Genomic DNA, 13008 nt, shown 5'->3' with positions numbered 1-13008 from the left:
GGAAACGTGTTCTACCTAAGAAGAACAAAAACACACATGTGGCACTTCTTGGGGTGTGAGAGAAAATTAAATTTCAGACTGAGAAGCAATCAGTAAGCTGCCTTTCAGCAAGAATTCATTCCGGTATCCAAGATGGAGGTCTGGCAGCACATGATAGGTAGGATTCAAAATGTTTTGGAAAAAGTAGGGGAAATTAAGTATACATAGTAGCCGTGTTTCCATCAACATATTTTTATGTGTATTTTGAAGTATTGCATTAGAAAAATGGAAACAGGAAAATTCGAAAAAACGTTTTTACATTCAGTTGAGGTGGGTTTTGCCTTTTTCAAAAAAAGAGTTAATGCGCTTAATGGGAGATGGAAACACCTTTTTCCGAATAACTTCTGAAGTAGTGAACATTTAACTCACATGACTGATCAGCTGTTTCCGCTCAGAGAGAAAAACAAGAATGTTTCCGCTGTTGCCGTCTTCCTGGATATTCCCATAATGTGCAAAAGCATGGCTGGTAGTAGCAACAGATACGTGTGGACCGATGGGCCCAAATTATTGCTGTCTCTCTCCTCTCTTCTTCTCTTTGAGGTTTATTGGCAGTTGGCAAACAACTGGTTTTGTTTCCGGTTTGCAACCTGTACTTCTTCTACTCTCTTTATTACAGCCAATGCGTAATGTAGCCTAAACTGCCAACTTCTGACGAAACTAGTTAATTCACTCCAAACCAGTTGATGGAAGCGCGCCTAATTCGCTTTTTCTTCATGTTCTTCTTTTTTGCGACATTTCAAAAGTTCACTTGAAATTCACTTGACAATTAGATGGAGACACAGCTATTGAGATACTTGTTGTAGAGAAACAGCCCAGTAATACTGCCCCTATTATCAGCATAGACCAGTTAGTCAACCTGTCTTTCAAAAGAGTGATTTTTTTCCTGATTGCCACCGATTAGTTTTAGATTTGCAGTTGTTATAACAGAAATTTTTTAGAGATTTGCATTTATGTATTACTGACTTTGAAGGCCCTCTTAAGAATATAATTTTGTAAGGTTTACAAGCAATATCAAGTCATTAACAATTGTTCAATCTAAGAAACAAAAATTTAAATTAACCTAATGTAGAAGAAACTTAGTTTTAACTTTATGTAATGTTTTAGACTGTCCTTAATGTATTTCTGCTGTCATTACAGAATGCTGCTGTAACAAGTCAGGACTTGATTAGTCGAAAGATCAAAGAATACAACATGATGAGGTATGCAGGACTCCACATTGCCCCCTGTGGCTCAACCATGGTACTGAACCACATATTTTAATTGTATGGCGACCTAATGTTAATATTTGTGTATATGTGTAATTGTTTTGCCATTTGTCTGGATCAGCGCGCCCAGCAGCAGGTCTGAACCCTCCCCCAAAACCTCCCGCCAGTCCCTCAGCATCAAACAAGCCTTCCTGGGAGGTAAAACAGACCCTCATTCTCCCAAAACAGGAGAGGAGCGGAGGGTGCTGAAAGGTAAAGACACCAGATCCATTTAGTATGGTTGGAGGGCATTTCTAACCTCAGATGGCTAATTTATGTGCGTATATGTGTGTTTACTCTGTCAGATGACTCCAGTCCACCACGGGACAAAGCTGCTTGGAAAATTGGCATTGCAGGGATCATGAGGAAGCCCTTTGAAAAAAAGACTCCAGCTGGGGTCACGTTCGGGGTTCGGCTTGATGACTGTCCACCTGCACAGACTAACAGGGTGAGTCTCGATCTCTCTTTTATGTATTTGAGAGGAAATGGAGTTTAGCATTCAGATGATGTGAGTAGCATGTTGCATCCATACACATAAAATATTGATTTTTGCATCAACCTGTCAGCCAAAACGGTCACTAATTCTTGCTAGGGTAGCCCACTTTGGCTGGCTGTAGGAGACACTGATTTGTATGACACATAACTGCATGCACTTCCCATCTGTGCTCATCCAAACAGTTTGTAGGTTTTTGTTAAATGTTCATACTCAACATACTCAGTGATTTGTCAGATCTAATGTCTTCCTGTTGTGTGTTGTGCAGTTTGTTCCTCTGATCGTGGAGGTGTGCTGTAAGGTGGTGGAGGAGAGAGGTCTGGAGTACACAGGAATCTACAGGGTCCCTGGCAACAACGCTGCCATCTCCAGCATGCAGGAGGAGCTCAACAGCAAAGGCATGACTGACATCGACATCCAGGAGGACGTGAGTGACTGACAGTTGGGTTACACTGTACAGTGTGCCACTTTACTGACAACATCTTTTAGCAGTGACGGATTTGTACTGTAAGGATTGCTTTAACATAATGCTCTCTCGACCTTTCACTTCTCTGCAGAAATGGCGGGACCTCAATGTCATCAGTAGTTTACTAAAGTCCTTTTTTCGAAAACTTCCAGAGCCTCTGTTTACAAATGGTGAGACGGAGAAATTGCTAACAAACTGGAGTAACGTTGGATTTTCTTTCTGCAAGTCTATGTAAAGGTTTTCCTGCTCTATTCACAGAAAAGTATGCTGATTTTATTGAAGCCAACAGAACAGAAGACTCAGTGGAGAGATTAAAGGAGCTCAAGAGGCTGGTGAGTGAAAAATCTAAAATGAGCAGCTTTTAATTGAATAGCATTACATTTAGGCATACCATTAATACTGAAACTCTGTCCCTTTTTTGTCAATTCTTGCAGATCCATGAATTACCTGATCATCACTTTGAAACTCTGAAATTCCTTTGTGCTCACCTCAAGATGGTTTCTGACAACTGTGAAAAGAACAAGGTACGACAGTTAACAGGATCTGTTAGTGTTAATGTCATTAGGTAACACCCTCCAATCCTTCGTAAATCTAGTGTCCCTTTGCAGATTATTTCATTAAACCTGATTTGTCTGAACCTCATCTGTTTAGATGGAGCCTCGTAACCTGGCGATTGTGTTTGGTCCTACGCTGGTCAGAACTTCTGAGGACAACATGGCCAACATGGTCAATCACATGCCAGACCAGTGCAAAATAGTTGAGAACCTCATCCAGCAATATGACTGGTTCTTCACGGATGACTGTGATCAGGACCCTGTTGTATGTGGCAATACATTTTCTTTATCTTTTTCCTTTTGTTATATAAACCTTTCCTATCATAGATAAACCTAATCTTATGCTGTGTTGTTTATACGTATGGGTATTTAATGCTGCACTAACTAACGTTTTTGTATGAGCAATGGCTCAAATGACTGTGTAATGTGAAAGGTGTCACTCAAATTGATGAAACCACAGAGAATTATCACCAACTCTGCGGTGTCCAGAGCCTTTTAGTGTCTTTTTGCTCATTATTTTGGTTTTAAGCCCCGCAACTTTGTTTTGATTCAGTCTCGCTACTCTCATCAGTGTCATTTCCAGCCGCAACAGGCGGCTGTTTTTTAGACAAAGACAAAGTTAGTAAGTAGCTGGTGAACATAGTGGAGCACTTAGCAGCTAAGGAGCCGGATATTTTTCTCAGGAGTTGATGGAGACCAGAACAGAGCTAATTCAATGAATTCATCTTTTCAGTTAGTCAATTAATGCAGCTTTAAATAAAATGCAACTTTTTTGTGGTGATTATCTTTTTTTCCCCATTTATGTGTTGTGTTTAGTCTTTTAACTTCTCTCTGCTTTCTCTTCTATTCTGGTCGAAAACTTTCCTATTCCCTCCATGTGTGGCTCCAGACCACAGCTGAGCAGGAAAGCACTGTGCAGTCTCAGCCTGTGCCCAATATCGACCACCTGCTCTCCAACATTGGACGGACCGCAGCTTCACCGGGCGAAGTCTCAGGTAAATCTGAGAGAGTTTTCTCTTAGGAGCAGCACTCCAGCATCACTGCAGCAAAGAGATTACCATGGCAGCAATAATATATTACATTAATATTATTACAGAGATTAAAGTGTTAAATATTTGTGCTATAGACTTATTTTAAGATTAAATTTTAGCAGTGTGTCAATTTTTAATGCTAAGAAAATGAACATCATGCCTATTTCCATAATTTTAAATGCTTTGAGCAAAAACAAGTCTCCCAAATTTGATTTGTGTTTCTGTTAAAGTAAGCTTTTTCAGTAATTTTTCAATGAATATATTTTGTGGTTTGACCATTGAAAAATCGTTGAAAAATACCTTGCAGTATGTTGAGCCTTTTTTATGAAATAATTTATTTTTGGATAAAAGTCTGTTTTGTTTCGATGTTTTGTTTTTTTTTGTTTTTTTTTTTGCCCAGAGATAAAATTGTTTTATTTTTGTTCATTTGTTTGCTTTACTCTTTATTTCCTCTTGCTCAAGTCATTTTTTCTCCCTGTGCTTTACCTGTGTTGAGACGACGACTCCTTTTCTTTCAGTTCTTTTCTTCCCCTCCTCCTCGTCTCTCACATAATCCCGGCATGTTCTTTCCCAAAGAAAATCTAACAAACAAAAAGAAACGATGGAAGTTTTAACCCTTCTGACCTCTGCCCTTTTGTGTGTAGTGTGTTGTTTTTCTCCCTTATCCCTGTCCAGCACTCACACATTACCCAATCTTGACACAGGCCAAGTGGGCGGCGTCTATCACTCGATGATGTCACTGATGGACTCTGTTTTGTCAGTGATGGACAGCTGGGACTGTAGGAAGAAGGACGAGTGTTGTGCCCAGTGTAGCTGCCTAGTCTGCAGAAACCCGCAGCTCTTTTAAATTTGGGCGAAAGGAGGAAAAAAGATAAAAAAGAAAGAAAGAGAAGTCGATGTTTGTCATTTTTCCTGTGGTGTGCACGTCTCATATTTAAACCAATACCCTAAATTGAGGGGATACAGAGCGATGCTGCTGTACTTTCTCTGAAAGCCCTTCTGCTGTCTCTTGTTGTCTCTAAAGCTGATCGCAAGGACAAGTAGCATGGTACGGTCAACCTCAGGTTCTCTCCCGGTCATGTGGCATAATCTGTCATGATGTCTGAGGGTGGGGGTCGTAGTGGTGGGACTGAGCTGGATGTTCCCCAGCACACATGCGTTTACACTCAAACAAACCCACACATACAACCGCATGGCAGACCGATAAATATGTAGTGACTTGTTGATGCAGAGGCACACATGCAGTCAAATAGCAGTGGACGGGACTCCAAGCATGTAGATGTAGTGGTATTTGCCGCGACAGGTATTTTTTTGTTTCAGGTGCCTCCTCTTGTGTCTTTTTGTTTGATTTGTTGTCTGTGATGTCCTAATTTCAAAATCTTTGTCTTCATTCAACATTAAAAACATCACATTTTCAACTACAGACAAACATTGCCGCATACTTCCACATCTCCTGCTCTTACATAATATATAACACCTACATCAATCACTAATATGTCCCTCACACTGTCTCCTGCGCTATACACTGACACACACATTTTGAACCTAAATTAAGTCATTTATAGCCCATTTCTGCCGCAGGAACTCTTTCATGGGCCCAGGAACCATTTCAAGAACTCAGGATCCAGTGGCAAAATCTAGTTTCTTTGCTATAGTTCTTGTTGTCAAAAAAGTCCCTGCTCCAGGATTAGTACTTTCTGATGGTCCTGGAACTATCAGTACAAGTTTACAGTGCTGAATGTCACTGATTCGTCAACCTCGCTGCTTGTACAACTTACCTACAGCTTTATTCAAACAATAGGGAAGCACTGGACCCCACTAGTAACAATGTTACTAGTGACATTTCTTGTCATGTTTGATGTTAACAAATGTCAGCTTCCTGACAAGTCTAAAATGAAAGTTTGCTGAATTCGTTGTCATGGTTACATTGTAAAGCAGAAATATATAACCATATATAACAGGTGCTCTGTAGTTTTCAGTCTCCTTTTTCACCTATGCAGGTGTCCTTTACATCCATTCATTACATCCAGGATTAATCTGCAAGGTTTTTCAGATGCAGTGGAAATGCAAACAGGAATGCTTTAAATGGGACTTTCAGTTCCTGAGGTTAGTTCTTGTGGCTCCATGGTTCCTGTAACTATTTGGTCGAAAAGGGCTATTAGTCTGCGTATCTTTATGTAGTTTGCGTGTTTTCTCTTTTGCAAAGTGAGACAAGAAAGTTTTGTGAACTCTTTGTTTTGCCTTTTATGTTGGTGAGACTGACGGGCTACATGTTAAAGTGCCCCACAGGAGTTAATCTAGCTTGGAGTAAGAGCAATCTTTCTGTTATACTAAGGCTTTCCTGCGCCAGCTGTATCGACCATGACACACACTCACTGATTTCTTCAGCTCAGACCCCTTAAGTCTTTCAGTCAGAGAAAACTCATCACTCCCTCTCCTCTGTGATGTCTGTCTTTGAGTTGGGAAAGAATGCCTACAGCTGGTTGGTGGCTACATGTGATGATCTGTGACTGACGTGTTTGTCCGTGATGTGCCGTCGTTCCATCGATGCATGAGCTGCTTTTTGTGTCTTGGTTTACTGCTGGGTTTTCACTTCCTTTCCTCTCATCCTTCATCTCAGGCCTCTTCTGCTGGTCTCTCCATTTTTCCATATACTGCTTAGTGTGGTTACTCGTCCTGATCTCTCTCTCTCTCTCTCTCTCTCTCTCTCTCTCTCTCTCTCTCTCTCTCTCTCTCTCTCTCTCTCTCTCTCTCTCTCTCTCTCTCTCTCTCTCTCTCTCTCTCTCTCTCATTCAGCTGCTCTCATTATACTCATCATGTCTGTCAGTTTCACTCTGAACAAACTTTTAATCTGCCTTTTCTCTTTCTTTATCTTGTTGACTGTTTTTAGCAAGTCAGAGCCTTGGCAGACTTTTACTAATGACTCTCTTCTCTTTAATACAGATTCAGCATGTAGTGACTCCTCCAAATCAAAGGTAATGTCCGCTTCTTATTTTGTTTTGTTTCACAAAAATCCTTCATTTCTTTTGTCTTTACTGTTTTTATATTATTAAATATTAATTTTAACGCTGTTTTGTTTGTGTTTCAGCAGGGCTTGTGGGGGTCGGGGAAGGATCAGTGTAGCAAAGAGATGCTGCGCTCCTCCTTCTTTGCTAGCCGCAAGCGTAAGAAGCCCAAGGACAAAGCTCATCCCAGCAGTTCAGACGACGACCTGGACGCTGTGTTCCCCAAGAAGGAGCTCCCGGAGGAGAGCCAGCAGCAGCCTCTGTGGTCCCCAGACAGCCGGACTGAAGAGGAGGAGGAGACAGATGAAACCAGTGAGAAAGAGAAGCACAGGAGCAGCTCAGAGGAACAGCTTGACAAAACCAACAGGAAAAAGTCTCTCCCCAGCAGCCTGATATTGCAGTCCTCTCCCTCCCTGCCTCCAGAACACATTACCTCCACTCTTCAAACTGGCTCCCCCTGCGCCTCACCCCCCCATTCCCCGAACCTCAGCTATCGCATGCCGATGGCTCACCAGTCCTCTCTGTCAGACCCGCCTTCCAACTATGACGACACGGTATCCGACCTCGGTACGATGAACAGCACCAGCTCTCAGGCGTCGGTGCCCAGAGTGAGGCGAGGCAGGGCAGTGACTCTGGGACCAGAAGCCGGCCCCAGCGGGCTGGCAGCAGAGGTTTGCTCCATCACTTCTGACTACTCCACCACCTCCTCTATGACGTTCCTGACTGGAGCTGAGCTCAGCGCCCTCAGTCCTGAAGTGCAGTCTGTGGCGGAAAGCAGGGGTGGAGACGACGCAGACGACGAGAGAAGTGAGCTCATCAGCGAGGGAAGAGCAATGGAGACAGACAGTGAGAGCGACCTCTCTGTGTTCACAGTCGGAAAAACTGACCAGCGAGAACCGCAGGAAGCTCCTCGGCCCCTCCCCTCCCACAGACTCATCGAGTGTGATACGCTCTCCAGAAAGAAAGCTGCTCAACAGAAAACCAACAGCGAGTCTTCACTGGATGGAGCTTGGAGCGATAAGGATTCCAATAGACTGTCATGTGTGTTGGGGTCAGCCAAAGGCCGCTCCACAGGCAGCCTCAGCTCCTCGACTCGTAGCGAATTAGATAAGACAGAGCCTGCATGGAAGCTGAAGATCACTGACAGACTGAAGGTGCGTCTGCGAATGTCTGTGGATGACATGTTTGGCGTGGGCAGCCAGAGGAGCCGGTCCCCGGAGGGCCGCACAAAGAAGAAGAGCATCAGACGCAGACACACCATGGGCGGTCAGAGGGACTTTGCAGAGCTGTCTGTTTTGGGAGACTGGCAGCACGTTGGCATTGGTTCAGGCTCTCGGTCTGAGCTGTCAGCTGTGGACCAGCTGAAGCCTAAGTGCAGCTCTCAAGACTTTTCCATTAGGGACTGGATTGCCCGCGAGCGCCACCGCACCAGCAATCCCGAGGTCAGCCTGGACCTCTCAGAACAGCAGGGGGGGCTGTGCAGCGCAAACTCCCAGAATCTCGGCGCCTCGTCCTCTTCTGAACACCCACATCGTCCAGCTGAGGTGCTGAACGGGGACGTCCCTCAGAGTAAAAACCTGAGCCTTTCAGCGACCGCTCACCCACATAAACTCTCGAGTTCCCAGGTGGTCCATTCGCGCTTCTATCAGTACCTGTGAGAAGTGTTGGACGTGTGTGACTGTGTATGTTCTCCATCTGTGAGATGTGTACGTACTTGCGAGTCTGTCAGTATAATGTCTGTTGTGTGACCAATGTTAGTGAATGAGCATGTAGTACAAAACTTGTCTGGTGTGTGTCTGTAACTGGTGTGTGCGCTTGTGATAAGAGAATTACTGCACACAGGGATTGTTGCTCATGTAGAAGGCATGAAACAAAATGTTTATACCTTTTTTAATTTTTTGTTTTTTTATGACAAATGACTTTGGGATGGCTCAGCAGGAGGATTTCCTCCCTCCTAATACAAATCCCTGTTATGCTGAAGATGAGAGGACCTGTCACTCATGAAACAGTGCACCTGTGAAATTTGTGCAAATAAGTGTGAACAGTGACACTCGACTTAAGATTAAAGGTTTAGCTAAGTGGCTTTAAGGATGAACTGACTTAGAAAGAATAGGAAGTAGTAAAAAAAAAAGTTCGGATTTTTAGTATTGCAGAAGAACTATTTTTGTGTAAAGAAAGTTACAATGTTCAAAGTCAGTGAGTCTCTCAGTAACCAAATGAAGAATGTACAGACATGCTTGCTGTAATACTGACTAAAAGCTTTGTGTTTCATTCGAAAGTGTACATATCCCTATTTTTCTGTGTACTTGAATTGTGTTTTTGGTACAGCCTGTGTGGACTGCCTACAAGCTCTGCTGTCAAAGGGGCCTTTCCAAAGGTACAAAGGTGACAAGGAGACACTGAACTTATGCAAAATGAGTTCTTATTCATCCCAGTTATGTGGTTTAAAGAGCAGTGAACAACATCCTTCTGATGCAAATGTTATGTTTTCGTGTTCATGGTTCACACATCTGTCAGTGACTGGCGTTAGATTGCAAAGAGGAAGAAAAAGAAAATAATCAAATCATGTTTCTTCACAATAGGAAGTGCCTCACAATGAAATGTTAAGGGTGCCATATTGTCTTTGTTGAGAAACACGAAGATGTTACTGTGAATGACATTTTTATTGTCGACCTCTGTCATTCTACAGGTTATGTAACAAAATGCCGAGCTTCCATTCCTTAGGCATTCCACTCTGGTCTTAACATGTTTTATACATTTTATTTCTCCTGTTTTTCATTTTTTTGATTTTAACAGAACTTGAATTTTAAATATTCCTTGTTAAATAAGTAACTTAAATGTACATATAAATGCCATGTTTTAGCTGCTTTACTTTTCATTTCCATCAGATTGCAGGATTAAGTACAGTATTGTGAGACGACGATGATGCTCATGTGGCCTGCGTGGGTGTTGTGGGCAGTTTGGTACCTCTCTGTGGAGAGAGGTGCCTGCCTTAGGAAACACTTCATTGAGCTGGAACATTGTACCAATGCTGTGTTCCTCTGATTGTTAGAGCGGTGTGCACAGACTCCTGAAACACTGGAAATAAATTTTGTCAATGGCAAATGCTCATGTATGTTTATTTTTTTTAATTATATAATAATAATGAATTAATATTTATTGTCTTACAAAATTGAATCAAATTAGATTTAATGTCTTTTTTGACACTTGTCTTTCTCTGTTGGTCAGTGTGAAAAAAGCCTATTAAAAAGCCATATTAAATCTACTTTGATTCAGTATTGTAAAACAGCAAAATGTGGTTAGCAGCGTAGCTGTTAAAGTTTGAATTTTTCATCTTGAATCTCGGTGTCTGAATTTTACCAGTCCAATAGGCCTTTTTCAGTGATAACATTTTGGCATTTCACAGTAGTAAAGCACAGGTGTAAAAATACAATTAATGATGGCTGAATTCCATTTAGCTGCTTCAGTTTCAGGGTCCTGGTATTGCACATGCTGGCTCACTGTCACACAGCTTACTGGAACACTTCGAACCATTGTTAATATTATTTACACCTGTGATTTTCCCACTAGACAAGTCAGAATGTCTGCCATCAAAAGGGCTATTAGTTCCGTTGCTTATGAGATTTTGTTTTTTTCTTTGCTTTGACAGGAGTAGAAATATCTCAGCCCTCAATGGTACTGTAATACTTCTACTGAACACAAGAGGGCATAGATAAAATGTTGCAGCACAAGGTAGCAGTCACATACTTTGTTGGTTTACACAGTAAAGTGACAAAGCCAACTAAAGATACATTTCAAAATGCTTTATATACAAGTTGCACATACAACATAAAGACTTAAGATTTATACACTTTGTACATCAGCTGACTAGAAACCACTGACAATACTAACAGAAATGACATGGGGAGAGAGTCAAGCCATATAACACACGAGTCAAAGCAATTCACTAAATAATGAAAATTCAGCATAGTTAACTCACCAGTATGCCAGTTTGAAAGGTAAATATCAAGAACTGTATTTGCAAACTAAATACTTTACATTTTTGTCAGTACAATACCATCTTTCACGCAGACATACAATTATTTTGTATTCAGTTCTTTCCATGTTTTGAGATAAAATGTGCCATACCTTGTGATTTCAGCTTTCCCTCACTAATAACTGAGGAAAATGAAATCATGATCTAGGTTTGAGCTATCAACAGAATGCACAGTTCAGACAAGGCCTATCCATATTTACTCATTTTCAGTGTCATGTGGGCTCCTAACATGAATATTTCACCCACAGTAAGGCACAGTGACTAAAAGAACAAGAGTTCATTTCTGAAATACGAGGAGGGAAAATATGATTTCATACCATTTTTGAATAGACACTTTGTTTTTTGGAGAACAACACAAGTTAAACATTGTGCCCTTGTTTTGTAAAGCAACTAAGGACTGATGCAGCCAGACATCCACTTTTAGACAACACTGAACAGAGAAATTCTGAGAAACAAGTAGCAGTAATCATACTCATACACAATAATCAGTAAGTTGGTCTGCAAGGTTATCGGAAACTGGCAGCCTTTCAAAAGTTATATCTCAACATAACGAACTGATCTTCAGGGGGGATATTTTGTGTTGCAAAGCGCTCGATTAATGTGCCTGGTTTGGAATGGAGACGCATTGCTCAATGGATGTTATGTTGATCCTCTATTTGTCCACCAGAGGGAGTGCTAGTCCATATATTCCAACAGCAGAGAGCGATGTGACTTCACATCTGAGATTTATTTTGTCTTTCTGACTGGATTCCTCGCCAGCAGCCAGCATGAGGTGAGGAGAGGGGATGTAGGCCCGAGGCCCCTTTTGCACATGCAGGTGCTGCACTACAGGGTGGAGCTAAAATCAGATTGGACAGGTGGTGGTGCGGGTTGATTGGGTTAGAAAGATCTGTTGCATATTGTGCTGGAGGAGCTGGCCGGGGCTGCTCAGAGGAGCAGGTTTAACTGTCGTCCTCGTCCTCTTCCTGCCGGTCGTCCGTCAGTATCTCCGGCACTCGGAAACACTCCTCGAAGAAATTGACCAGGGATTGGCTCAGGTGCTGCTGTGTCCCATCACTGTGTAGGAAGTGTCCTTCATCTGGGTAGATCTGTAGATAAATACCCATAAATGGATTTACATAGAGCTGCACTGTCAATTAATCTTTTTTTTTTTTGGTAATTGGTTTAGTTTATAAAATGTGAGAAAAGTGCCCACCCAAGGTGACGTCTTCAAATTGCTTTATTTGCCTGACCAACAATCCAAAACCCTGAAATATTCAATTTACAATAATATAAATCTCACATTTGTATAGCTGGAACCAGTGACTTAAAAAAAACTGTGAACCTGTCCATTAAGTCTTAAAACATCACTCACTCATTACTTATGCCCATATATTGTATGTACATTGAAACACTGAGCTTGGAGCCGAAACAATTTATCGAAATAATCGATTAGTTGTTCACCAGAAAGTTAATCTGCAACAATTTCAATACTTGATTAATAACTAGGGTGCACGGTGGCAGAGCGGCTAAAGCTCCTGCCTCCCAATAAGGAGATCGTGGGTTCGTGGGTTCGATTCCCGGACCAGACCAACATCACACGATCTCTCTGGGTGGAGTCTGCATGTCCTCCCCGTGTTACCGTGGGTTCTCTCCGGGTTCTCCGGCTTCCTCCCACCGTCCAAAGACATGCATGTGTAGGTTAATTGATAACTCTAAAAAATTGCCCGTATTGAATGAATGTGAGAGTGAATGGTTGTCTGTCCTTGTCTGTGTCTGTGTTAGCCCTGCGACGAGTTGGCCACTGTCCAGGGTGTACCCTGCCTAAGGCCCAAAGTCACTGGGATAGGCTCCAGTCACCCGCGACCCCGGGTAGAAAATGCGGTAGAAAATGGATGGATGGATGGATTAATAACTAAAGACATTTTTTAAGCAAAATTGCCAAAAATGTGATGGTTCCAGCTTCTGCAATGTGAAGATTTTCTGCATTTCTTTATTTTATATCATAGCAAGGTGATTATTTTGGGGGTTTTGGACTGTAAGTTGGACAAAATACTTTTGAAGATTTCACCTTGGACTCTGGTAACTGGAATGGACATTTTATAGACCAAACAATGAATTGAGAAAATAATCTGCAGATTAATCGACAATGACAATAATT

The 13008-nt window shown here is 42.0% G+C and overlaps 2 protein-coding genes across 9 annotated transcripts in view; one reads left to right on the top strand and one right to left on the bottom strand.

The window, feature by feature from the left end:
- Positions 1-9937, top strand: part of arhgap21b (Rho GTPase activating protein 21b) — a 37994-nt gene extending 28057 nt beyond the window's left edge. For 2 of the 3 annotated variants that reach the window (XM_044219889.1, XM_044219891.1), the window contains 11 exons: positions 1177-1238; positions 1366-1496; positions 1589-1731; positions 2045-2203; positions 2334-2412; positions 2501-2574; positions 2677-2766; positions 2894-3061; positions 3686-3791; positions 6771-6802; positions 6916-9937. In XM_044219889.1, the coding sequence (XP_044075824.1) occupies positions 1177-1238; positions 1366-1496; positions 1589-1731; positions 2045-2203; positions 2334-2412; positions 2501-2574; positions 2677-2766; positions 2894-3061; positions 3686-3791; positions 6771-6802; positions 6916-8490 (2619 nt within the window). In that variant the 3' untranslated portion in view covers positions 8491-9937. The remainder of the gene's footprint in view (positions 1-1176; positions 1239-1365; positions 1497-1588; positions 1732-2044; positions 2204-2333; positions 2413-2500; positions 2575-2676; positions 2767-2893; positions 3062-3685; positions 3792-6770; positions 6803-6915) is intronic. The other variant, XM_044219890.1, reaches the window with a different exon arrangement.
- A 683-nt stretch (positions 9938-10620) lies between these two features.
- The window catches only part of LOC122887058 (dipeptidyl aminopeptidase-like protein 6), an 82247-nt gene continuing 79859 nt past the window's right edge, over positions 10621-13008 (bottom strand). For all 6 annotated transcript variants that reach the window (XM_044219895.1, XM_044219896.1, XM_044219897.1 and 3 more), the window contains one exon: positions 10621-11956. In XM_044219895.1, coding sequence (XP_044075830.1) covers positions 11810-11956 — 147 coding nt within the window. In that variant the 3' untranslated portion in view covers positions 10621-11809. The remainder of the gene's footprint in view (positions 11957-13008) is intronic.

This window comes from Siniperca chuatsi, linkage group LG13 (genome assembly GCF_020085105.1).
Source record: "Siniperca chuatsi isolate FFG_IHB_CAS linkage group LG13, ASM2008510v1, whole genome shotgun sequence".
Classification (NCBI taxonomy): Eukaryota; Metazoa; Chordata; class Actinopteri; order Centrarchiformes; family Sinipercidae; genus Siniperca; species Siniperca chuatsi.
The sequence above is the reverse complement of the archived record's forward strand: the minus strand, read 5'-3'. Positions and strand labels throughout refer to the sequence as shown.